Below are 27326 nucleotides of genomic sequence, written 5' to 3'. Positions count from 1 at the left end.
AAGGATGGCCAGCATTGAAAAGACTAAGAACAATATATGCTGGCGAGGATGTGGACAAAGGGGAACCCTAACACTACCGGTGGTAATGTAAGCTAGTTGAACCATTGTGGAAAGCAATATGGAGGTTCCTCAAAAAACTAAAAATAGAAATACCATTTGACCTGTGAAGCCCACTCCTAGGAATTTACCCAAAGAACGCAAGTTCTCAGATTCAAAAAGACATATGCACCCCTATGTTAATCGCACCACTATTTACAATAAAATAGCCAAGATATGGAAGCAACCTAAGTGTCCATCAGTAGATGAATGGATAAAGAAGAGGTGGTACATATACATAATGGAATACTATTCAGCCGTAAGAAACAAACAAATCCTACTATTTGTAACAACATGGATGGAGCTAGAGGGTATTATGCTCAGTGAAATAAGCCAGGTGGAGAAAGACAAGTGTCAAATGATTTCCCTCATTTGTGGTATATAACAACGAGGCAAAACTGAAGGAACAAAACAGCAGCGGACTCAGAGACTCCAAAAAGGGATAGTGGTTACAAGGCGAAGGGTGTGGGAGGGAGAAGCGGATTGTGGGGTATTATGTTTAGTACACATGGTGTGGGGGGGTCACAGGGAAGACAGTGTAACACAGAAGATGGACAGTGACTGCATTGGGGTATGGGTGGGAACTTGATAATATGGGTGAATGTAGTAACCACATTGTTTTTTCAAGTGAAACCTTCATAAGAGTGTACGTAAGTAAAACCGTAATAAAAAACTGATGATAAAAAAAAAAAAACCGTCTCCGCCCGGGTGTCCTGCGCAAAGGGGGCGGCGGGCGACAAGTGAGCGTGTTTTGACACGTGACCCGCGCGGGGCCAAGGCCCGCGCCCGCCCTCGCCTCTCTTCCCTTCTGGCGAGTGTGAGCCGAGCAGCCTCGCCTCACCGCCTAGCGCCCCCCTCCGCCCCCCGGCCATGTCCCCAGGCCGTCGCCGCCGCCCGAGCGCGGTCCTCCCGCGGCCCAGCGCGCAGTGAGCGGGGGCCCCCTTGTTCTCAGCGTCGCCGCCGCCGCCATGTTGGGTTTAGAGCCGCAGCGGAGCCGCCGCCGCCGCCGCCGGTGAGGGAGGCCTAGAGCGGAGCCCGCCCCGCCCCGCGGCCCAGGGAGCGGGGCCGCCTCGGAGCCCGGCCTCTCCCCGCCAGCCGCGTCCCCGGCCAGTCCGCCGGGCCAGCAAGCGCGCGAGCGCCGGGCCGCGGCCGCGTCTTCCGCCCCCGGTCGGAGCAAGCCCGCCGCCCGTTCGTTCCCCGCGGCCGCCGGGTCCGGCCGGAGCCTGCAGCGGAGCCCAGGAGAGTCAGCGCCATGGCGGAGCAGACCTACTCGTGGTGAGTGCGGGGCTTGGGGCAGCTGGGGCGCGGCGGGGGTGGGGGTCGGGGCTCCCGCGCGGCCGGAGGTGGGGAAGAGGAGGAGGAGGAACAGGTGCGCGTCGGGGGGCTGGGGAGCGGACGGGGGTGCACGCCCCCCTCGTCTCTACCAGCGGGGGTGGTTGGCGCTCAGGGAAGGAGGTGAGCGGCCGCGGGCCTGGCGTCCGAGAAGGGGGATGGAGGTGGAGGAGGCGGCGGCCTCGGCGGATGTCATCTGGCCGTGGGCGGGGCGGGGCGTGGAGAAGGGGAGCAGGACCCGGGGCTGGAAAGCCCACGGATGGGGAGTTCAATCCCACAGGCACCCCGGAACCGCCTCGAGGTGCTGGCTTCTGGGCGGGACGAATTGCAAGGGTGTCTGGAGAGGCGGGCCGGGCAAAGGTGGGCCACTGGTGAGAACAGGTGATAAGAGGCCGAACTTGGAAGTTGAGGGAGAGGAGGAGCTGCCTCAGCTGCTGCTCAGCACTGCGATGGGCAGTGGGGGAGAGTTGGCAAGGTGGGCAGAGGCCCAGGTGTGGCGGAAGGAAAACCGAGGAAGGAGAGTCTTGGGAACCCTGGAAGGGAGTCCCTTGCGAAGAGTTTGTAAGTTTGTATAACCAAATTATGGGAAAGAAGTCGCTGGTGACAGTGGGGCCGGGGCAGAATCTTTGTAAGGGTTGGTACTCTGTTCTTCCGAATTTGAAGTGGCCTGGTGCCCCTGGGTCAGGTGTGGAGGTGGGAGGATCTGCAAGTTATGTCCATCTTTATGGGGCTTTTAAAGTTATTAAATAGTTTGTTAAGGACTGAGAAGTCTCCTGTGTAGTTTATGCAGTGAGAACATACCTATCCTGGGAAGGGAGTGCCAAGATTTGAGGAAGGGGGATGAGAGGCCTCCCTTCAGTCTGAAGAAGTGGAATATTTGCAGGAGGGATTGAGGGAATGATGACAGTATCTGTGAAGAGTGGACATTGGACTGTGGGGAGGGAGGAATTGCTGAAGGGTGAGGAAGCAAGAAATGGGATGATTTGTAGGTGTAGGGTTGGGAAATCTGGTTGCAATCTAGAGAGATTTTTTGAAGATGGTTTACTCTTTGAAGCAAATGTGGTTTAGGTGAGAACTGTAGGCCTCCGCCTCTTAGAAAAGAGAGCCTTGTAGCGTGGAAAAAGAATGGTGTTAGTGGAGGTGTGGAAGACTTAGAGGTCCGATTCTGCACTAACTTGCTTTATACCTAGACAAGATAGTAAGTTCTTAACTTTTTCCTTACTCATAAAGTAGGGGAATTAATCATTTTCATAGGGTGTTAAGAATTAAGTGAGTCGGTTTCCAAAGCACATGGTAAACTGTTCCGTGCTGTATTTTACTATATTATGATTAGGGAAACAGCAAAAATGGGTAATATCTGAAAATAAAGACTGGTTTTAGGTAGAAGACTTTAAGTGGATGATTTGTTGTGGTTGGTGTTATTCTAGTCAACAACCTGTGCATCTTCACGAAGGGAAAGAGGATCGGTGATTGCGGATGATAATTCAAAAGGGCACATCAGTGATGTATATTCAGTCTCAATAAGAAGGTAAAGTGAGAGACTAAAAGAAAACACTAAAGGAAGAGTTAACATCTTGAACAGTTGTGACTGCATATGTTTTCTTTCTAAGACCTTTAAATTAATTTGATAGTTTTGAGTAACAAGTGAGCTGCCTTTCCAAAGCAGGTGATATGGAACACAATCACAGTCCCAGCTTCCTTAGGGACACAGAAATGAAGGTAAAGCTGGTTGCCTTGTGGTAACTAACTCCTCTTGAGCTTTTTAACACTGTGGCTCAGCTAAGAATCCTGATGGCTGCCCTGCTGTTTTTACTGTGCTGTGTGGAGGCTGTGGGTGGCTGAAAGAGTAAATACAGTGGCCAAGAAATGAGGGGATATCAGAGTGTTTTACTAGGTAGGTTGGCCACATACTACCTCTGTGTGATGTTGGGTGGCTCTACTAGTTAAGGGGAAATAATTCTGTGAAGTTTGACAGTTTATAAGATTTATCCTACTAAAAACACACCTTCAATCTCAGCTCCCTTTATTTGCCTTACAGGCAAACAAGCTTCTTGAAATCAGAATGCTTAGCCCCTTGCCTTTAGCATGAGACAGAGTTGGTGTATGAAGGGAGAGAATTGGGAAACCCAACAGCTTTCTAGTTCTTCCTGAGTCAACTCTGTAGTAGCATAAAAAACTGTCCATGGGGCATTTAATAAACACTCATTTAATTCTCACAAGTCTCTGAGGTAGGTGATCTTTCTCTATTTTATAGAGGAGGAAACAGCTAAGGGGGCCAAGTGATTTGCTCAAAACACCTCATCTGTGAAGCTTTATTTTGTTTGACATGAATTCTCCCATCATTTTATTCATTATCACTGAAATAAGAATATGGAAAAGGTAGATGCAATTCCAAAAGTACCTGCAAACTGAGTTTGGATGATCTATTCATTTTGCATTTTCTTTGTTATTGTTCCCTTGGTTTGAGCAATGGAGTTGATTGTTTTTTAAAATTAAACTTGCACTTTTGTGTGGCTTTAAGAAAAACTGGCCTTGTAGAGTCTAGTGTAGCAGTATGGATTTATCTGACAATGGAGTTGGTGAAGAATGTAGAAGAAGTACACGAACATAGGGTCCTATGGGGTTTTCATATAATAAGACATGTAAATTATAAAACAAGATTGGTTGTGAGTTGATAATTGTTGAAGCTCAGTGACGAGTGCATGGAGGCTTATTACTCTATTGTGTATACTTTTTACATACTTAAAATTTTTATAATTTTTATAATAAAAAGTTAAAAAAAAGTCCCTACACATAAATTGATGCTGTTCTCTGGTTTGTTGTGCATGCTTTCTGCATTAAGAAGCTGGCACTGGTGTATTGAATTAGGGCTTTGTAAGTTATGACCTGCCGAATGGGGGGTACAAGCCACCCACATGGGGTCGCCAAGTAGTACTCTTAGCATCCAAGCTCCCACTTTGGGATAATCCATATACTTACAAAAAGAGGTTTTTGGTAACTTAGTTTCCTGGTGTCTCAGTGCTATAACAGTGAGGAATGTCATCCCTTAATAAAGTTTTAAATAAAAGCTGTTGACAGTAGAAATTAAAATAATTGATAGTAATTGATCACGATTTAACTACAAAATTCTGCTTATATCCTTTTTACTCATAAATACTGAGGAATAAAAGTATATATGTGAGAACACAAACTGAAGGTGCAGACTAGACTTTCATTAATTTGACAAAAACACCTTCCTCAATGTATATTTATGAGCAGTTGTTTTAGTGTAAGTTCTGTGAGAAATAAGAATTTGCCTCTTGGTGGGCTTAATGCAGTACCTGTATTTGACTGCAATTGAATCTTGGTAAAGATTACTTACGTTAGTATTGGATGTCCACTATGCTTAAGTAAAAATTTAAAAATTACTTAGGGTTAATGTTGGTATAGGGGGAAAAGGAAGTCAGTCCATGTGACCTCCTTCAGATGGATTTTGTTACTAAAGTAGTAAGATAATAATGTATTGTGTGTTTTATGTGTGCTAGGGCTTTACAAGCATTGCTAAGTAAGGAGACTGAGGCTCAAAGAGTTGTAAGAATTTGTCCAAGGATGTAAATGGTAAAAAGGTTCAAAGTCAAGAATGTTTGACACCAAGACTCTGACACTGAATTTGTCTACTTCCACTTCTGCAGTCACTAGGCTAGCACTTGTTTTGCTTGAGTTCCCTGGTGGCCTCCTCACTGGGTTCCCTCCCTTCTTTACCTAATGGCTATTCTCCTGAGTGGCCTTCCAACAACTTAACTCAGATCATGTTAGTCCTCTCCTTAAGACGCCTCGTGGCCTGGAGCCACCTAGAATAAAATCTCAATTTCTTGGTATGGCTCTTCATGGTCTCATCTTTTGTGTGTCCCTGAGATGACAGACAGTAAACAAACTAAAGGTTACACAGTGGTGTCTTTCTATTTTGGCATTCTGTCCAGTGTCTGGTATATAATAGGTAGTTAGTAAATATTTACTGAATAAGTGAATGAGAATTCTTCCCTCTGGGCTGCCTATTTTAAGATCTGCTCTAAGGACTGCATTATATAGAGGTGATATATAATTGTGATAATGGACATTATCCTGTCTGGTATTTGCAAATAGTGAAAAATAATGCAGATCTCCAGAACAGATGGAAGTCACTTGTACTTTTGGGATTTCTGTTGTGTATCATCGTATCTGTTGAGATCATATCTTGATTGCATCTTGTGGTCATCGCAGCTTTTAAGTTTTTCAGAGAAATTGTTTAGTTGAAAATGTGTGTCTAGCATTGTAGACTTTACATTTGCACATTTTTAATATTTTAAAACTATTTAAATTGAAATGTAGTTGATTATTTACATTGGCTTAGGTGTACAATGTAGTAACTTAACAATTATATACATGACTAAATGCTCACCGTAAGTGTCGTTACCATCTGTCATCATACAAAGATGGCAACTACATTATTGATTATATTCCCTATGCTATACTTTCATCCCTGTGACTATTTTATAATTGGAAGTTTGTACGTTTTTATCCTCTTCTCCTTATTTTGCCCATTGTCCCACGTGAATCCCCTGTTGCAGCCACCAGTCTGTTCCTTGTGTTTATAAGTTTCTTTCTGTTTGTTTTTTAGATTCCACATATTAAGTGAAATCATGTATTTGTCTTTCTGACTTACCTGATTTTGCTCCTTTTTTAATATTTTTAATGTTTTGTCTGTAGGTGAAATAATGGTTTGGCTAATTTTCAAACTAAAATTAGCCAAAGCTAAGACCATAAATCTGTATTGAAATGATTTTCCTCGGTGCTTCTCATAAAGCCTTTGGAGGGAGGGAGTAGCTGGAGAGTTTGTAACTGTATCAGCCTGTAATTTATCAAGTGGTTCTTTGAATTAAAAGGCCTCATGTTCATGCATTTTTCAAAGTAGATTTCTATGTGATCATTTTAGAGGTGACATGCCACTGAATCGAGGTGTTAAGTAGTTGTATATAATTGTATTTTATTTCAACATTCTTCTCTGTTTCATGAAGCCATGAAAAATCAAGGAATGTCTTAAGAGCGTATCTAAGTGTTTTAGTTGGTTATATTTGGCATCTGAAACTTTATGTGACTGCTGTCTCTGGCAGTAGAACCATAAGTAGAAATTTATTTTTTTTAATTCTACATTTCCTGCAGTTTAATGGTTCATTCTTAGAAGTTAAAGGAAAATATTGGTTTCATTTGTTCTATGTATAAATGAAGGAACGTTTGCAGCTTTTGAGTTTCTGTTGCAAGTTTTCCAATCCTCACTTAAAGAGCTAGAGGCAGAGTGCTCCTCTTTGGGAATTTTAACCTAGTGTCTATGGGCGCCAGGTCTCCAAACTAAATTTTATACAGAAAGTCTACATTTAGTCCCCACCATACTCAAAATGAATTGTTACCTCCCAGATTTTATTAATAGGTCTCATTAGGGTTACAGACTCACTCATTGCTGTGATAAGACTAGGTTTGAAAATGTTTTTAAGGTGTTATACCAATGAATATACATTGGCCTAATAGAGACCTAATAGAAAATCTCATTTCTTCGTGTGTAGGGTTCACCCTTATCTGGTAGGAACACTTGATGATCTCTGTTTTGGAATTCCAATATTGGCTGTGAAGACCCACTGAAGGATTTTTTTTTTAAGTCCATTAAAGCAAAAGCGTGCCCCAGTTGTTTTTTACATGGGAATTGTGAGTTATATTGAATTACATTGTGAATTACATTAAATATATGATCACTCAGAAAGTATTCAGTTCTGTCAATGCCACTGAAATACTCTTTTGAGATCTTAAGATACGAGGATGTAATTGTGTTCTGGTTTCTTACAATCAGGAAATCTTTAGTTTGAGGGTGATTTTCACCTCTGATTATTTGTGACCTAGTCTTGTCTTAGTCCCAGTGTTGTATTTTATACAATGGTTATTCCTGTCCTTCTTTACAGGGTTGTTTCAAGGATTCAATGAGATAGTGTGAAAATGCTCTGTAAATTGCTAAGTGAAATGTAAAAGCAATTTACTTTTCTCCACATTGTTAGATGCAGATAGGTTCTAGATATAGAGTTCCTCACTAAAGAAAAGATTTTTCTTCACAGTTTAGCTGCATTTAGTCTTTGAGATGTCCATTCTGTGAGAATTCTATTGAGATGTCTAAATAATGCCATCTAGAAAGATATATAAATAAGTTTGCAAACTCTCATTGACTTAATATTGCTGCCTTTGAAATGTGTTATAATGTCATCTCTGTTTAGTCTCAAGTTTCACAGGCCATTGCCATATTCCACAAAGCAAAGAAGAAAAATTGTGAATTGGATAAAGGCTAAGTTCTGTAAGATAGTTTTATTTTGATCTTTTGAAGGCATTTTCCTTCATGATCTACTCAAATGAGGGGAGAGAGCCATGGTGGGGATAATCCTGGTCTTCTGGTTTTCTGTGGAGTGCACAGGAAATGTTTCAACCCTAAGGTGCCTGAGGAAGGGATGTTAGCAGTTTCTTACCTGTTTCCTTACTCCACACCAAGTCTGCCAGGCACGCCCACTTCCCTTCATCTGAGGATCTCAGACTTGGGCTTCTTTCTTAACCTAACTAGGACATGTGTAGCAAAGTTTTGTTAATTGTTTCTTCAGCCTGGTTATACAAACATTTTGACCTAAGTATAGTGCTTGACTTTGTTTCCTCATCTTAATTGTTGTCCTGAGGTGTGTAGCTTTACCTTCCAAACTTGACTCAATCTTCAGGCCATGCCTGACCGCCTTATTATTTTTTTTTTTAACACATCTGAATTAAACTTTTATTAATAGGCAGAATATTCAGTAGATGTTTACTCATACCCTAAATGGTGGTAGCTCCACCTACTCCCCAATTCCTTCTTACACCTTCTGATACTAAGTCTGGGGTAATGAAACTGCCCACTAAAATGGAATCCCACATAGGGAAGAGTGAGGTCCTTTGTCCCCTCAAGCCCTTTTGGGAGCAGAACCATGAAGAGTATGATAAAAAAGGGTGGATCACTAGTAGAGCTAAGACATATAATGCTCAGAGGTCACATAACTATTGAAATTTCCATGTAATTGACAACTGGGTGGTTGTGGAATAGAGCAGGGTAGGCATGCTTGTCTCCATGGAACTGACAGCCTTAACTTTTAAATCTTTGCATACTCTTGAGTTTATAAACTCCCATAAATTTACATTGATTTCTCAAAAATCCTGCTGTTAGAAGTAAAAGTTAGTTCTGGAGAATGAATTATCTTACCTATGCCATTGATTAGTACAAGGATTAATACCTTAAAAATATTTTCAAGCATAGAATCTCAGTCTGGTCTTATAGTAATGCCACCTGGGGCCACAGCTAGGCTAGCGATGGAAGAATTTGGCTATTTGGCTTTTAACGTTTACTTTAGTTTTTTTTTTTTAATGGACTGGATTTTCTTTTTATTTTGTTCTTTTAATATAACTGAACATCAATATTTGCAAATGAAAAATTTTGGAGGATGACAAATGTTCAATGAGTGCAGTCACAAGTTATGTTTCAGACTATTTTTCATAGTTCAGGCAGGTTAATATCAAAGGAAAGTCTCCTAGAGAATTATGAGCTTTTGTATTTTTTTCCACAAATGGAACAAAGATCAGTCATGTCATCATGAATTTAATACTGGCTCTTGTGTTTTCCTTTGCAGTCTCTTAGATTGGATTATGTTGTAGGATACATGGCCTTTTGTCTCTTAAGTCCATTTAAGAGTTAATTTCCCAGGTTTGACATTCAGCTCAGGAGTTTCAACAGCAATTAATCAGAACTGTGCTTATCAGAAACATCATTAATCTTTTTTTTTTTTAGATAATTATTTTTTATTGAAGGGTAGTTGACGCACAGTATTACATTACATTAGTTTCAAGTGTACAACACAGTGATAAAACATTTATATACATAATTCTAGGTTCCAGCTATCACCCTACCAAGCTGTTACAATATCTTGACTATATTCCTTATGCTATACATTACATCCCGGTTACTTATTTATTTTACCATTGGAAGTCTGTCCTTTTTTTGTGTGTGTGAGGGCATCTCTCATATTTATTGATCAAATGGTTGTTAACGACAATAAAATTCTGTATAGGGGAGTCAATGCTCAATGCACAATCATTAATCTACCCCAAGCCTAATTTTCATCAGTCTCCAATCTTCTGAGGCATAACAAACAAGTTCTTACATGGAGAACAAATTCTTACCATAATGAATAAGTTACATAGTGAACAGTACAAGGGCAGTCATCACAGAAACTTTTGGTTTTGCTCATGCATTATGAACTATAAACACTCAGTTCAAATATGAATACTCATTTGGTTTTTATACTTGATTTATATGTGGATACCACATTTCTCTCTTTATTATTATTATTTTTAATAAAATGCTGAAGTGGTAGGTAGATACAAGATAAAGGTAGAAAACATAGTTTAGTGTTGTAAGAGAGCAAATGTAGATGATCAGGTGTGTGCCTGTAGACTATGTGTTAATCCAAGCTAGACAAGGGCAATAAAACATCCACGTATGCAGAAGATTTCTCTCAGAACGGGGGGGTGAGGTTCTAAGCCTCACCTCTGTTGATCCCCAATTTCTCACCCGATGACCCCCTTGCGACTGTGCCTGTCTTAGGTTGCTCCTCCCTTGAGGAATCTTACCCGTCTCTGGCTAACCAGTCATCTTCCGGGGCCATACAGGGAAATGTGAAGTTGGTAAGTGAGAGAGAAGCCTTATTGTTTGAAATGGTTAGCTTTTTATTTCTTTGCATATTTATGCCCTGTAGCTTCTATGCCCAGCATTTGTCTTGAGGCATCTTTACCACTTGGAAGAATTATGATACTCGGTAAATTTGATATGAGGCACGAATTCTATTTAAGGGTTGTAATTAGGAAGGAAGAAGAAAAGCTATAGAAGTAGCAGGCGGAAGAAAACATGGGAAGATTGATTATTTCTTTGACATATCTTCTTGTAGAGTAACTTCAGCATGTATAGGTTTTAAGCTACTACTTAAATTGCGCACACACATTAACATAATAGGAGTATAGTTACATAACCAAAGCATATCTGTAATTACCAGCCATCTCCAGTGAAACCAAGAGAACCAGTTAGGCACCTTAGGCATTTGTGAAAACTTATCTATGATATGGTGGATATTGTCCCACTGAACTTGAACAGTCTGAGAGAAATCAGACAAATTAAAACAACCCATTCCTGGGGAATGTTCACATCCCTTATGTTCTTTTAACAATAAATAGTTTGTAGTTGTAAGACTTTGGAGCGCTACAATTTGCACTTCTCCAAATTCTTGGTTGAGTTCCAACAGTATAGATCCAGTCCAATTTTGTTGTTTTACTGTATGCACAGGCCAGCTTAGATATCTCCTTCCTCATTCCCATGGCAGGTCCAGGAACTGGTGGGATGAGTGCATCTACAGCTGTAGCAGTGCGTGGATCTTTGTTGGGGTTTTTTGATGATCATCTTCTGGCATGAGTCTTCCAGAGGGTGCAGATGTTGGAAGTTCTTTTTCATATCGTATCTTAGTTCATTTTCGGGGTAGCCCAATTAGGCTTTGATCTTCTGTATAAACGCAAACAGACCCTTTGCCTACACTTTTATATGCCCTTTATACCCTTGTGTAGAACTCATTGGAGGTTACCACACAGGAACTGCCCTTTTTTTTTTTGTTTAAACATCATTAATCTTTAGCAGACAAAAGCAGTTAATGTTTGCAACCCAACTTCAATGGACTCTTTAGCGGTAGAATTTGCCATTTTGGAAATGTTTTGAAAGGGAAGAAGAGGCTTTGAAATCAAGTGGGAGAAACAGTTTTAAAGAGTTAGAACCAAAATCTAAGAGTCATTCAAGTCCTGGAGGAAACTTTTGTTTCAGCTGCAGGTTATGAGAACAGTCACTTCCCAGTTGAACACCATCCAGGTACCTGTGCATTAGGGCGCATGGTTGTCTCCTCCAGAATTCAGTCCGAAGCTGTTCTCTGCCTTCCCCCCTGGGTGAGCTCATTTCTTTCTGATTTCAGCTATCACCTCAATGCCTCAGTGTAGGTGACTCGTGGATTCATTCAGTTACCCAGCAGGTACCAGATTCCCAGTGCTGTAATGACTGCCGGCATAACAACTTGCATTTACTTTATTACAGTTTTTTAATTAAGGTATTATTGATATACACTCTTATGAAGGTTTCAAATGAAAAACAATGTGGTTGCTACATTTGATAAGGAAAATATTCAACACAGCCTTGAAGGTCAGCAAACCACTTTTTTCCTCCAGTTGGCAAAGCACTCCCAGCTTCCTACTCCCCTCCTCCAGGCTCTTTTGCCCTGCACATGCCAAAATGCCACATATCAAAGTAATATAAATTGCTCCCCTTGCTTGTGCTCAGGGCTCAGACCTTGGGAGATTACTTCCCTCTGAGCCCGCCGGTGTAAAATAAACCTCAACACTCCAAGACCTCCAAGTGCCACTTGGTTCTTCCGTCAGTGATCCAGTCCAGGTTTCACTTTGCATCCCTGAGATGAATCCCACTTGATCATGGTGTCTGATCCTCCTGATGTATTTTTGAATATGGTTTGCTAGTATTTTGTTGAGTATTTTTGCATCTATGTTCATCAGGGATATTGGTCTGTAGTTTTCTTTTTTTTTGTTGTCTTTGCCTGGTTTTGGTAGTAGAGTGATGCTGGCTTTGTAGAATGAGTTTGGAAGTATCCCCTTCTCTTCTGTTTTTTGGAAAACTTTAAGGAGAATGAGTATGCTGTCTTCTGGCAAAATTCAGTGGTGAAGCCATCTGTTCTTGGGCTTTTGTTCTTGGGTAGTTTTTTGATTTCCAATTCAATTTCATTGGTGGTAATTGGTCTGTTCAGTTTCTCTGTTTCTTCCTGGGCCAGTCTGGAAGGTTGCGTTTTTCTAGAAAGTTGTAAATTTCTTCTAGGTTATCCAGCTTGTTAGCATATAGATTTTCATAGTATTCTGTAGTAATTCTTTATATTTCAGTGGCGTCCATAGTGATTTTTCCTTTCTCATTTCTGATTCTGTTTATGTGTGTAGATTCTCTTTTTTTCTTGATAAGTCTGGCTAGGGGTTTATCTATTTTGTTTATCTTCTCAAAGAACCAGCTCTTGGTTTCATTAAATCTTTCTATTTTATTGTTCTCAATTTTATTTATTTCTTCTCTGATCTTTATTATGTCTGTGGGAAGTTATATGGAATTCATATAGAAAGTATAAAAATCATATGTTTAAGCACATTTGCCTTGATGGCTTGTTTGTAGTTCATGATTCGTAGTCAAGACAGAAACAGTAGCCAAGACAGAAAGAGTTTCTGTGTTTGTTCACCATGAGGATTTGTTCGTTATCCTTCAGAAGGTGAAACTGTTGAGAGTTGGACTTAATTAATGATTGTGCACGGAAACCCCAATATTGTTGTTAACAACCATTTCATCAGTAAATATGAGAGATGCCTTATCGGCACCACTCTTTTGCTGTCATGCCTTGAGTCCCCTGGCTGGTCCTTAAGATCTTCGACGAACAATTGTGCCTCTTCCCTCATCTGCGGGTCAGAGACAGGTGAGGGACCCGACAATGTCCCTCCTTCTACTGCATTTGGGCCTCATTTGTTCTTTTTTCAGTTTCAATAATTGTGAATTTAGACTATTTATTTGGTATTGTTCTTCCTTCTTTAAACAGGCTGGAATTGCTATATACTTTCCTCTTAGAACTACCTTCACTGCGTCGCACAGAAGTTGGGGCATTGAGCTGTTGTTTTCATATATTGCTTGATCTCTGTCTTAATTTGGTCATTGATCCATTGATTATTTAGGAGCATGTTTGTTAAGCTTCCGTGTGTTTGTGAGCCATTTTGTTTTCTTCATACAATTTAGTTCTAATTTCGTACCTTTGTGATCTGAGAAGTTGGTTGGTACAATTTGAATCAGTCTGAATTTGCTGAGGCTCTTTTTGTGGCCTAGTATGTGATCTATTCTGGGAAGTGTTCTATGTGCATTTGAGAAGAATGTGTATCCTGCTGCGTTTGGGTGGAGTGTTCTGTAGATGTCCGTTAGGTCCATCTGTTCTAATGTGTTGTTCAGTGCCTCCGTCTCCTTACTTATTTTCTGTCTGGTTGATCTGTCCTTTGGAGTGAGTGGTGTGTTGATGTCTCCTAAAATGAAAGAAACCTTTAATTATTTATAACCATTAATTAAGCTCAGTTTCAAGGTTTAAATTCTACATTTGCCTGCATTGCTAGTGATGCGAGGGAGGGATCCTTGGAGGCAAGTGACACTTTGATGTTTTAGGAGAATTGTTGGGAAAAGGTAAGGGACTTGGACAAGGGGAAGAGGAGGGAGAAGGTGCAGAACGAGGGGCATTAGAAGAATAAAGGTAATAAGGAGAAGTGGGTAGAGGGACACAACTGAAGGACAAGAGAGGCGGGTTCACTGGGGAAATGAGTCTAGTTTATCCATGCTTAAGTTTGTCAGATTGTTCATTTGCTGTGGTCAATATGTTAGGGAAACAATTTTTGATTCATACTCTTTTTTGCACATAAGAGAATCAAGTCGAATTTTTTAAATAAAAATAAATAAACCAATGGAGAAAAAGAAAAACAATTTCTTTTGGAGACCCCAGCATATCAATAAAAAATGTGCTGCTCGTTGGACATGTGGAATCTTATTTCTCTACTTTTCCAAGGTACCTCTAAAATGAACATTTTAATGAAATCGAGTGTTCTCTGGAATTGGCACTGAAGACCCAAATCACCCTTGGTGAATGTGCCATTTACAGAGGGCACAAGAATTAGGACTGCAGTGCATACATGGGAGAAGTAGGGATTTTTCCTGCTAGAGGAGAGGACTTAAGTTTAGATAACCCCAAGAGAGCTGGTGATGATTGGTAATAATGAAACATTTATGCACTTCGTGTCTTGGGGCCCCAAAATGACAGTTGGCTGCCTCTGAACACAGACCCTACAATCTCCTCAGCCATTGGAAAACCAGATAGAATTCTCTCTCAGGATAGAGGATCTAGATGGAAGGAGACCTGGACAGATGGTTTGATCGGTGGCCTTCAGCTAAGTTCATCCAGGTAGATGTCAGTCAAACTCACTGGTCCCAGAGGCCAGCTCAAACAAGACTCATAAGGCCCATTCCTTATTCTACCCTCTGATTCTCATTATGACACACCTTTGCCCAGCACAACACAAAGCTGTTACACCAAAGACAGCCGAAAGAATGTCCGGATCCCACCAAGGAGGTCAAACACCTGGAGACCAAAAACAAAACCCAGACGGCAAACTGAGAAAAAATAGCCTGAAAACTCACACACAGAGCACAGTTGACTGTCCAGTGCTAACTTACCACATCATCCCAGCCTCAGAACGCTGCAGGCTGCAAGGCACGGGGGGCCTCGGTGGGAATACACTCGCCTGAGGGCTGGGGTCTGCAGCAGTGGGCAGCTCACGCTGGGTCTTGGGAGGACTCCACGATGAACTGTCAGTAAACAAAGGCCAACCAAGTGAGAAGAAGCAAAGGATATTTATTCAGAGCTTGTTGGAGCAAGGAAGTCAACCGCCATCACTTGGGTTGTGGCAGAGACTCAGAATCAGGCAGAGGAGTGGGAAACCGTCATTGTGGGGAATGGGAAGACCTCAGCTCTGCCCTGATTGGAGGCCATGGGCGGGGGGAAGCTGCAGTGAGTGGTCCAGGTGCCGGGCATCCTCTGTTGTTGTCAGGGGTATATATTTGGCTTTCTCTTGTTGGTCTTAAGTTGGGAATGGAGACCAACATGGAAGCTCTGTTATAAATACGGCCATTTTGGGCCAAGTGTTACAAGGGTTATTCAAAGTCCTGAGCTGGTTCCTAGACACTATGGTCAGACTTCCTACAAGCCTAACATACAAGGAGTAGGCCTACCTCCTGGGCTGAAAACTGTTGATACTGGGTTGGTCCTTGGGTTGATTGCTGCTGATCGAGGGACCTATTTTTACATGTGATACCTGTGGATCATTTGTAATTTTAGTGTCTCACTGTTGACTGGGGGTCAGAAACCAGGTCAATGCTAAGAAAATCCGTGATCAGGGCTGGAGAGATTTTACAGACATTGAGGACCCAAGGACCTCATCTGCCTTGATGAGACCAGGTCCTTCAGGAAGAGCATCACAAAAGAAGAGAGAAATTACATGCAGACTGTTGATCTGTTCTTTGGACTCCTCCACATACTCGAAATAGTGTTCAACAATAATGACAGGAAGGTCTTGGGAAGAAAAAGGCAAAGTCAGGCCAGAGGAGAGAACCTGGGCCCCACTGTTCACGAGACGGTGTCTCCCGATCCCAGACTGAGCTCCATCCCCACCTCTGCATCCCCTGCTGTGCTTCAGTCGCCTCGCCCCTGCCATGCGGAGTAGGTCTCTGATCTCCAGGCCAGTCCCAGCCCTAAGATTCCATAATGGACCATGAAGGAAGGCCCGTGTCCCGCTGTCCCCCAAGAGGCCGTCACTGTGTCCCTGAATTTCTGGGCCTGTAGTTGCGTTCCACCCTCCTTCCCTCCCCTGCTGACTTCCTTCCCCACCTCTCCTGATTAGCGCCCATTTCCTTGCTCCTTGTCAGCCTCCACAGGCCATATTGGGCGATGTACCCCACCTTCTCCAGTTCATCCTACATGGGGAGCGCCTTTGGGGTGTGCTGGGCCTGTTGGAGACCCCACATATCTGGTGTCTGTATTGTGTCTGGAATGACCCTAGGTTCTTGATGGACATTTAAACCTCACAACACCAAACATTTTTTGAAAATGAAACAATATTGGAGGTAAAGGAACTTGTCAAAATACCCTTAGTCTGTGTGTGAAGAACAACGTGGTGGCACAGGTACAGGGTACCCGCCATGGTTGGCGATGGGCCCCAGAAAGACCCGGAGGGAGGGGCGTCTTGAGGCCTGAGGGAAGTTACGGGATGGGGAGTATGGCCGGGGTCTGGGGCAGGGCGGTACTGTGCGGCCAGAACACTAGGATCTGAGAGGAGCAGTAGCCCCCTGCCCTGCTGCCCCAGGCTCTGTCCTGGGTCTCGGAACCTGAGGCCAGGAGAGTGAGCCTTGAGAGCAGGTGTGCTGCAGCCTAATAACCCGTCCCGCAGCCATCTAGCATCCCTGAAGCCATGGAGGCTCCAGGGCAAGTGCCTGTGTCCCAGGAAAGCAGCTGCCAGGTGGAATGTGGGCAGGGATAGAGAAAGATGCCCCAGGATGTGCTACCACGTGACTTCTACGGAAGGAAACAGGAGCACGGGCAAGGGCAGAGAGGAAATGTCTCTGCCACCAGCCCTGGGAGCACCCTTTTGATCAGGAACATGAGGACAGGACAGGAAGCTGCCCACTGGGCCCTGCAAATGCAGGGGAGGGTCTGCTCCCCACCCTCCTGGCGCCCTTCGGATAACTTGTCTGCAGGCTCAAGTGCAGGTGACAGAGCTGTGTCCCACTAGAGAGCGCCCATCAAGGAGGAACACCCAACCCAGCAGCCTCGTGCTCTGTTCCCACCACATGCTACCCCAGGACCAAAGGCGTTAGTGCTCTGCAGAGGTAAGGCCAACAAGCCCTGGCCTAGGAAAGATCGTCTTTAAGTAAGAAAGCAAGAAAAGTTGATTATAGGCACAGCACTCTCAAAACGCAAAGGCATAGTACCTCTGCTATTGAGTATTTAAAATACGAGAACAAAATGCTCCTCCACACGTGTTTCCTTTGCCTTTCTGATACCATGCTTCCCATCCCCAGTCTCCAGAGCTGCAGGTGGAACCCCGCTCCCATTGGCTCTGGCCCGAGGTAGCTCCCTACCTGGAAGTCCTCCTCGTCAGGGCTGCTGCTGAGGAAGCTGTCCGCATCGCAGTCTTTAAAGACAGAAACGAAAAGAGGAAGGTTATGAGAGAAAGGGGCTCCCGCTCTTCCTCCCCCTGTTGGGGCCACGCCGGCTCACAGCATCGCCGTGCTCTCTCCCTGGGTCCTCAGACCTTCCCTGGACTCCGTGGGGTCAGAGCCGTTCAACAAGACATTGATCACAGATGCAAAGCTTCAGACGAGAGCGAGGATCCCCCTTCACCGTATCACTCGGCCCGTTTCTCCTGGGCCGTTCTCGCTCTCACCTGCAGGACCATCACCTGAAGTTCCAACTGTGGGGGGGAGGTTACCTTCGACGTGTTGACTGGTCCGAAGCCTAGACGGCTTCCAGTGAAATGGGGAGTGACCACTCGGGGACGATTGTGACCTTCTCTCCGTGTGGCAGACGTCTATGGGACAATGAGATTCTACTAAACTACAGTGTTTTCCACAGAGGAATCGTGATTCAGAAGGAAGAAAAAAACGTAAGTGACCTTGTTTTACATTTCTACTCACTTAGAGACCTCCTCTCTGCTTCCTTCGTGGCAAAGGCCTTCAGCGGAACCCAAGAGCCTATTTTGCCTTTTCCCGCAGGCCAGTTAAACACCATTATGGCTGCTTGTGTTTAACCGCCATCGCACAAACAGCCTTGAGGAGAATTCACCAGCCTACTGAGAGGTGAGGTTTATTATGAAATGAAGTTGTTATTGGCTGAGTCACGGTGACTCCGAATTTGTTTTCCTTTGAGAACCCTGTGAACACTTTCCTGGGTGGGGATGGGCTTTTTTTTTCAATTTATTTTTTCAGATTACCTGAGGTGTAACTGCCATTTCATGAATTGCACACATTGAAATTTTACAGTTTTATTCATATTGCCATACGTTACTACTGTGGAAGCAAGGTGGTGGGATTTTTTCTTACTGGGACAGTTCATACTGGCTGCTGTGTTGCTTGGGGGGATATAAATCTAGGAGAGCAGAAGCACGCACACGTACACACTCAGAATCCCACCTTATCGACTGACATCCAGACACAGCTCATCTCCCTGCACCCTACCCACCACCTGGAGACTATGCGACTGCTTCTAGAAATGTGACCGTAGTTCTCTGCGTGGAAAATCCTACTTTTTGTTTCACTTCACCTCTAATGGTCATTCCAGTGGGAAACCAGAGTTAAATGGCTCCCCTAACTAAAGACAGCAAGGGTTTTCCCCAACAAGTGAGTGACTTCAGAATACGTACCACTTTCACTTGTTCCTGAAGCCATCTGCAATTACAGAAAAGAAAACCATGAGAATCACTTCACCCCACACAGGGTTTGCACAGGTCTTTAGTCCTCTAGGTGACTTTAGCAAACCAGATAGGATACTGAGGCTGAGTCAGTGGCCTCCGTAGTAGGTGGAAAGCTGATTTCCCTGAAGGTGTCTCTGAAGTCCACTGAGATTGGCAATGACAAAACTCTCAATCCAAGGAGGAGAAATTGCTGCTGAGGAAGAGTCTCCCCAACCACACTATTTCTACGCGGCTTTGGTGTGTCCCGCGGCAAGTGGCCTCTTGATTCCGGATCACGTGGCCAGAGACGACCACCCAACACTCTCCCCGCCAGGGAAATTGTATGTATCATCTGTGATGTACACTGTCAGATTTTCCTCTGAAATTGATTGGAACATGTTAAAAAGACACAGGCCAAATGTGGTGTGACTTCTGCCAGGTGAAGTCACCAAACCGGAGCTCTTCACTGAACTCCATGGCAATTTCAACCTCCCCCAAAATGTAGTCACTCAGGAATTTTCTGGTCAGCACTGGTAAGGTATTGTCCCATGTGACCTCTCCATCCCCCAAAGGAATCCACCCAGTGGAACACTTTTGTCCACTAATGAAGATGTCCTCACCTGATATAGTCCTTTTTTACTTTTTATGACTTCCTTGTCTGGCCTGTAAAAACCTCTCCCAATCCGTAGCCCTTGGGAGCATGTCTGTACTTGTTACAACGGATGCTATCCAATTCATGAATCGCTAATGAAGCGAATCAGATCTCCAAATTTACTTGGGTGAATTTTGTTTTGTAACAAAAGGAAAGACACCAAGAAAGCAACATTACTACCTCAGAGACAGGACCAGGCCGTTCCTCAGCAACAGGCACGGTCTCCTCTGCCTGGTCCATAGGGAGGACCTCGGTTACTGCGTTAAGGGATAACAAGAAAGACACAGAGCAGATGTCAGTCCATCGGTGGTGCTGCTCAAGAATGACTGAGGGAGGGATGCTTGATAGGGACATGGGGCCAGAAAGCATAGAAGCAGGTGGTTACCAAGCATGACTGAACCACTGCTATGGGCCATCCTTGACAACATGGGTATAAAATGTGCAGTGCAAAGGGCCTTATTTTTTTTTTTTTTTTACGAAAGTTGATCCTGGCAAGTTCAGTGTAAGTGGGACACATCCCCTAGGGAAACACACCACCCCCATCCCACTGTCTGTCTCTCTTTCTCTCTCTCACGGACACCCCCACTCATTCACAATTACACTCTGTAGAGTCGCACAAAACATCCCCAAGCCTTGTGCACACAACCTCACATCACACAAAAGGAACACGATCCCGGAGCACGTGCAGGGGCTGAGAGGAAATGTTTCTGCCACCAGCCCTGTGAGCACCCTTTTGATTAGGAACATGAGGGCAGGACAGGAAGCTGCCCACTGGGCCCTGCAAATGCAGGGGAGGGTCTGCTCCCCACCCTCCTCGCGCCCTTCGGATAACTTGTCTGCAGGCTCAAGTGCAGGTGACAGAGCTGTGTCCCACTAGAGAGCGCCCATTAAGCACGGAACACCCAACCCAGCAGCCTCGTGCTCTGTTCCCACCACATGCTACCCCAGGACCAAAGGCTTTGGTGCTCTGCAGAGGGAAGGCCAACAAGCCCTGGCCTAGGAAAGATCGTCTTTAAGTAAGAAAGCAAGAAAAGTTGATTATAGGCACAGCACTCTCAAAACGCAAAGGCATAGTACCTCTGCTATTGAGTATTTAAAATACGAGAACAAAATGCTCCTCCACACGTGTTTCCTTTGCCTTTCTGATACCACGCTTCCCATCCCCAGTCTCCAGAGCTGCAGATGTAACCCGCTCCCGTTGGCTGTGGCCCGAGGTAGCTCCCTACCTGGACAGTCCTCCTCGTCAGGGCTGCCGCTGAGGAAGCTCTCCGCAACCCAGTCTTTAAAGACAGAAACAAAAAGAGGAAGGTTATGAGAGAAAGGGGCTCCCGCTCTTCCTCCCCCTGTTGGGGCCACGCCGGCTCACAGCATCGCCGTGCTCTCTCTCTGGGTCCTCAGACCTTCCCTGGGCTCCGTGGGGTCAGAGCCCTTCAACAAGACATTGATCACAGATGCAAAGCTTCAGACGAGAGTGAGGATGCCCCTTCACCTTGTCACTTGGCCAGTTTCCACTGGGCTGTTCTTGCTCTCACCTGCAGGACCATCACCTGAAGTTCCAACTGTGGAGGGGGAGGTTAACCTCGACGTGTTGACTGGTCCGAAGCCTAGACGGCGTCCAATGAAATGGGCAATGACCGCTTGGGATCGATGGAGACGTTCTCTCCATGTGGCCAACATCTACGGGACGATGAGATTCTACTAAACTACAGTGTTCTCCACAGAGGAGTCGTGATTCAAAAGGAAGCGAAAACCGTAAGTGACCTTGTTTTACATTTCTACTCACTTAGAGACCCCCTCTCTGCTTCCTTCGTGGCAAAGGCCTTCAGAGGAAACCAAGAGCCTATTTTGCCTTTTCCCACAGGCCAGTTAAACACCATTATGGCTGCTTGTGTTTAACCGCCGTCACACAAACAGCCTTGAGGAGAATTCAACAGCCTACTGAGAGGTGAGGTTTATTATGAAATGAAGTTGTTATTGGGTGAGTCACGGTGACTCCAAATTTGTTTTCCTTTCAGAGCCCTTTGAACAGTTTGCTGGGTGGGGATGGGATTTTCTCGTTATTTGTGTGTTTGTTTTTTCAGATTACTTGAGGCATATCTGGCATATAATGAATTTCAGACATTGAAATTGTACAATTTTATACATACTGCCATATATTACTAACTGAGGAAGGAAGGTGATGGGATTTTTTCCTACTGGGACAGTTCATACTGGCAGCTGTGTTGCTTGGGGGGATATAAATCTTGGGAAGGAGAAGAACGCACACGTACACACTCAGAATCCCACCTTATCAACTAACATACAAACACATCTCATGTCCCTGCACCCTACCCACCACGTGGAGAGTATGCCACTGCTTCTAGAAACGTTACCACAGGTCTCTACCTGGAAAATCCTATTTTCTGTTTCACTTCACCTCTAGTCCTCATTCCATTGGGAACCCATTGTCAGCTGGCTCCCCTAACTGTAGATAGGAAGGGTTTTCCTCAACGCGTGAGTGAGTTCAGAATACGTACCACTTTCACTTGTTACTGAAGCCATCTGCAATTACAGAAAAGAAAACCATGAGAATCACTTCACCCCACACAGGGTTTGCACAGGTCTTTAGTGCTCTAGGTGTCTTTAGCAAACCAGGTCGGACACTGAGCCTGAGTCAATGGCCTCCACAGTAGGTTTAAAGCTGATTTCCCTGGAGGCTGTCTCTCAAGTCCACTGAGATTGACAATGACAAAACTTTCAGTCCAAGGAGGAGAAATTGGTGCTGAGGAAGAGGCTCCCCAGTCACACCATTTCTACGTAGGTTTGTTTTGGCCTGTGGCAAATGTTCTCTTGAATCAGGTGTCAGTTGGCCAGAGACGACCACCCAACACTCTCCCTGCCAGGGAAATTTTATGTATCATCTGTAATGTACACTTTCAGATTTTCCAGTGAATTTGATTGGATAATGTTGAAAAGACACAGGCCAAATGTTTTGTGAGTTCTGCCAGGTGAAGTCACCAAACCGGAGCTCTTCACTGAACTCCATGGCAATTTCAACCTCTCCCAAAATGTAGTCACTCCGGAATTTTCTGGTCAGCATCAGTAAGATAATGTCCTATGTGTCCTTTCTATCCTCCAAAGGAATCCACCTAATAGAACACTTTTGTCCCCTGATGAAGATGTCCTCACCTGAAATTGTCCTTTTTTACTTTTTGTGAGTTCCTTGTGTGGCCTGTAAAAACCTCTCCCTATCTGTAGCCCATGGAAGCATCTCTGTAGTTGCTACAAGGGATGCTGCCCAATTCATGAATCCCTTAATGAAGCCAATTTGATCTCCAGATTTACTTGGGTGAATTTTGATTTTTAACAAATGGTAAGATATCAAGAAAGCAACATTTCTACCTCGTAGAGAGCAACAGGCTGTTCCTCATCAACAGGCATGGTCTCCTCTGCCTGGTCCTTAGGAAGAAGTTCGGTTACTTGGCTAAGGGGTAACATGAAAGACACAAAGTAGCTGTCAGTGCATTGGTGGTGCTGTTCAAGAATGACTCAGGGAGGGATGCTTGATATGGACATGGGGCCAGAAAGTACAGAAGCAGTTGGTTACCAAGCATGACTGAACCAGTGCTATTGTCCATCCTTGATAATATGGCTCTAAAACGTGCAGCGCGAAGGCACTTTGTTTTTTAAGAAAGTTGAACATGGCAAATTTAGTGTAAGTGGGACACATCCCCTGGGGAAACATACAACCCCATCCCACTGTCTGTCTCTCTTTCTCTCTCTCCCACACACCCCCGCTCATTCACAAGCACACTCTGTAGAGTCAACAAAACCACCCCAAGCCTTGTACACACAACCCAACAGCACATAAAAGGCACCCAATCCTGGAGCACGTGCAGTGACTGAGGGGAAATGTCTCTGGCACCAGTCCTAGGAGCACCCTTTTGATCAGGAACGTGAGGAGAGAATAGGGAGGTGCCCACTGGTTTGTGCAAGTTCAGGGTAGGGTCTGCTCCCCACCTGCCTGGCACCCATCAGAGAACTTGCCTGCAGGCTCAAGGGCAGGTGAGAGAGGTGTGTCCCACCGGAGTGACTCCCTCCTGGAGGAACACCCAACCCAGCTGCCTCCTGCTCTGTTCCCACCACATGTTACCCCAGGACCAAAGGCTTTGGTGCTCCGCAGAGGCAAAGCCAACAAACCCTGGTCTAGGAAAAATCATCTTTAAGTAAGAAAGCAAGAAATGTTGATTTCACTTACAGCACTCTCAAAACCCAAGGACATAGTAACTCTGGTATTACCTTTCTACTACCAAGCTTCCTGTCCCCAGTCTCCAGAGCTGCAGGTGGAACCCCGCTCCCGTTGGCCCTGGCCCGAGGTAGCTCCCTACCTGGACAGTCCTCCTCGTCACTGCTGCCACTGAGGAAGCTCTCCACATCGCAGTCTTTAAAGACACACATGCAAACAGGAAGGTTATGAGAGAAAGTGTCCCCCGCTCTTCCTCCTCCTGTTGGGGCCACGCTGGCCCCTAGCATCGCCCTGCTCTCTCCCTTGGTCCTCAGACCTTCCCTGGGCTCCATGGGGTCAGAGCCCTTCAACAAGACATTGATCACAGATGCAAAGCTTCAGATGAGAGCGAGGATCCCCCTTCACCTTGTTACTTGGCCCGTTTCCACTGGGCCGTTCTTGCTCTCACCTGCAGGACCATCACCTGAAGTTCCAACTGTTTGGGGGAGTTTACCTTCCGCGGGTGTAGTGATCGGATCCCAAGGCCCCTTCACACGAAATGCCCAACTGCCACTCAGGGACGATGGAGATGTTCTGTCCTTGTGGCCAACATCTTTGGGACAATGAGATTCTACTAAACTACAGTGCACTCCACAGAGGACTCGTGATTCAAAAGGAAGTGAAATCGTAAGTGACCTTGTTTTTCATTTCTATCTTACAGCACTCTTCTTGGCTTATTTCCTCGCAAAGGCCTTCAGAAGAAACCAAGACTCTATTTCATCTTTTCTCACAGGCCAGTTATATACCGTTTTGGCTGCTTGTCTTTAACTGCCATCTCACAAACAGCCTTGAGGAGAATTCAACAGCCTACTCAGAGGTGAGGTTTATTATCATCGGAAGTTGTTATTGGCCGAGTCATGGTGACTCCAATACACACGATGTTTTCCTTTGACAGTCCTGTGAACACTTTCCTCGGTGGGGATAGGAACACCATTGTTTCCATGTGATTTAGAAACAAGGACATGGTTTTTCCCATGGGTAATCCATTTCCCCACCCCACACTTCGTGTTCTTATTCTCTGCAGGAAATTGGAATCAGTATAAATCTCCTTATTGGAGATAGCAAGGGTGTACCGCCTGTATTAGCATGTGAGCAATCCCCAAATACTTACTGTTTCCGTCCCGTCTGGAGGCCACCTGCAATGAGAGAAAACACTGTTGCATCACATTATGTGTGTACTGTGTCCTTGGTGGTTTGGCAACTATTGCAAACGAAATGAGAAACAGTAGTAAGTCAAAGGCCCCCAAAACAAGCATAGAGTCCTCCAATGGGAAAGGGCATGAGCTTTTCCTGGAGAATGTATCTGTCAAGTCCATCAAGGGAGCAATTGCAAAACTCTTAATCCATGGAGAAAAAAAATGTTTTTTGAGTAAAAGGGTCCCTACCATACAGTTCACATCCTCGCCTTCCACCACACCAAGAAAATAGTATCTCACATCTAGAATGTACACTGACATTTTTTCATATCTGAACTCAACTCAAAAAGAGAGGAACCAAGAAAACAACATTTCTCTCTTAGGCAAAGACAGGCAAGCTTACCTTGGAAGTAAATGGAGACTTTCCCTCTGCCCCGTCTGCAGGAAGCTCCTCATCCAGGCTCTCAGGGAGATCTAGGACCCAGAGAAAATGTCAGCCCATTGGTGGTGCTGCTCAGGAATTACTTGGGGATCTTTAGTGATACAGACATGGGGAGAGAGTGTATGGCAGTCATCTGCCGTTGGGCCACCTTCCTTGGCGCACAACAGGAAGTCAGCCTATAACAACTCTATTTGTAACCACCAAAACTAGGAGCAACCAAGCTGTCCTTCAACAGGTGACTGGATAAACAGAGTGATACATCCATACGATGACTCATTATTCTGTAGTAAATATAACTGAGCTACCAAGCCACACACACACACACACACAAAGACAAGGATGAACGTTAAGTAGAGATAAGTGAGAAAGTCAGTGTGGTGAAAAAGTCCATAATGATTCCAACTATTTGACATTCTGGAGAAAGAAAAACTATGGAGATCATGGAAAAGATCAGTGGTTGCTAGGATTTTATAGAGAAAGGGAAGAGGATGAGTAGGTGAAACTGGATTTATGAATGATAACCTTGCTGGGTAGAGGATTCTTGGTTGTAGGTTCTTCCCTTTTAATTCATTGAATATTTCATGCCTCTCCTTTCTGGCCTGTAGAGTTTCTGCTTAGAAATCTGCTTATAGCCTTCTGGAGTTTCCCATCTAGGTAACTATCTGCCTGTAAGATTCCCTCTTTATCTTTAATCTTTGCCATTTTAATTACTGTACGTCTTGGTGTTTTCTTCCTGGGGTTCATCTTGTTAGGGGCTCTCTGTGCTTCCAGGATCTGGTATCTGTTTCCTTCCCTAGATTGCAGATGTTTTCAGTTATTATTTCTTCAAAGAGAGTTTTACTGCTTTGTCTCTCTCTTCTCCTTCTGGGACCCCTATGATGAGAATATTGTTTTGTTTGTTGTCACACAGGTCTCTGAGTATCCTCTCATTTTTAGAAATTCTTTTTTCTCTCTGTTCCTGAGCTTTGTTGCTTTTCTGGTCTCTGTCTTTCATATCATTGATTCTTTCTTCTACTACCAGCAGTCTACTATTCATTCTCTCCATTATATTTTTTATTTCAGGTACTATATTCTTCAGCTCTGAGTGACTCTTTTTCAAATCTATCTCTATGCTGAAGTTCTTACTGAGATGATTGATTCTTTCCCTCAGGTCAGTGAGTACTGTTATGACTGTTAATTTTAAATCTGTATGAAGAAGATTGGTGGTCTGCTTTATTTAACCCTTTTTCTGGTGTCTTATGTTGTTCTTTTGTTTGGAACATATTTCTCTCTCTCCTCATTTTGTCTGTGTTTCTGTTTCTTCCTTTGTATCAGATCTGCTTTGCCACCTGGCCTAGAAAGTAATGCCTTTATGAAGAAGGTGTCCTGTCATGTCCAAAAACATAAGACTCTGCTCCCTGGTGCCTGTTACTGGGCTGTGGGTGGGACTGCCTTCCTGCCTATATGTCTGCAGTGGCAGAGACTGGCAGCGATCCTCTACATGCCCTCTGTGTGCCTGGAGGCACTTCTGCTGGGGTGTGTTGTGGTTGGAGCCATGCTATGACTACCGGTTGGAAATGGCAGGCACTGCTGGGCCAGAGGGGCAGATACCGCATGTATGAAAGGGAGTGCTCTGCAGGGCTGTGCCACCAGAAGGGCATGGCACATTTGGAGCTGGCTCCTGTAGGTCCCCAAACAGTTGGGCTGAGCAGGGCTAGGGGAGCATCATCCACCTGCCGTTTCTCCCCTCTGGCACACTTCCTGCTGCTGGGACATCTTTCAAACAGCCACCTCTGTGTTGGGTCTCCATGGGACCAATGGAGCATGCGTGTCCCAGAAGCAACAAGAGTCTCAGCCCCCCAGAGTGCTCCAGCTCTCCCTGGTGTCCAGCCCTATTAATCACTGAAGCCCAGAGCCCATCTCCAGGGCTAGATGCTCAGGATGCCCTCCCTCTGTTCCTCTCCCTCCTGCTTGTGGGCTGGGATGGGAGAAGGGGTTGGGTCCTGATCGATTACAGCTCTGCCCATTTATCCTTCTCAGTGTGGGCTTCCCTTCTTCCCCAGGTGTGGGAGGTCTGTTCTTCAGTCTTCAGGTCATGGTCAGGGTGAGCTGTATTTGCCGTAATTGCTTCCCTTGTGTGTACTTTGTGGGGAGTTTCCACCTTGCCTTCCTACTCTGCCATGTTTTTTTCCAAAAATCCTGTAAATGCATTTTTTAGCTCTGTGGTTGTGGCATTAGTGATTGACCAGGTAA

General features: G+C 44.6%; 1 protein-coding gene and 1 long non-coding RNA gene across 2 annotated transcripts in view; one reads left to right on the top strand and one right to left on the bottom strand.

The window, feature by feature from the left end:
• Positions 1 to 27326, top strand: part of LOC118921892 (uncharacterized) — a 57902-nt gene that overhangs the window by 11822 nt on the left and 18754 nt on the right. Inside the window, exons 2-3 of the mRNA XM_057492046.1 lie at positions 1078 to 1371; positions 24178 to 24333. Coding sequence (XP_057348029.1) covers positions 1078 to 1371; positions 24178 to 24333 — 450 coding nt within the window. The remainder of the gene's footprint in view (positions 1 to 1077; positions 1372 to 24177; positions 24334 to 27326) is intronic.
• LOC130680693 (uncharacterized) lies at positions 14527 to 16090 on the bottom strand. The gene is made up of 3 exons (XR_008993748.1): positions 15652 to 16090; positions 14831 to 14962; positions 14527 to 14735 (listed from the first exon to the last, which is right to left on the bottom strand). It is a non-coding gene; the product is annotated as an uncharacterized LOC130680693 (long non-coding RNA).

The sequence above is a fragment of the Manis pentadactyla genome, chromosome 14 (assembly GCF_030020395.1).
Source record: "Manis pentadactyla isolate mManPen7 chromosome 14, mManPen7.hap1, whole genome shotgun sequence".
In the NCBI taxonomy this organism is placed as follows: domain Eukaryota; kingdom Metazoa; phylum Chordata; class Mammalia; order Pholidota; family Manidae; genus Manis; species Manis pentadactyla.
Note: the sequence above shows the minus strand (reverse complement) of the source record. Positions and strands in the feature narration are given on the sequence as shown.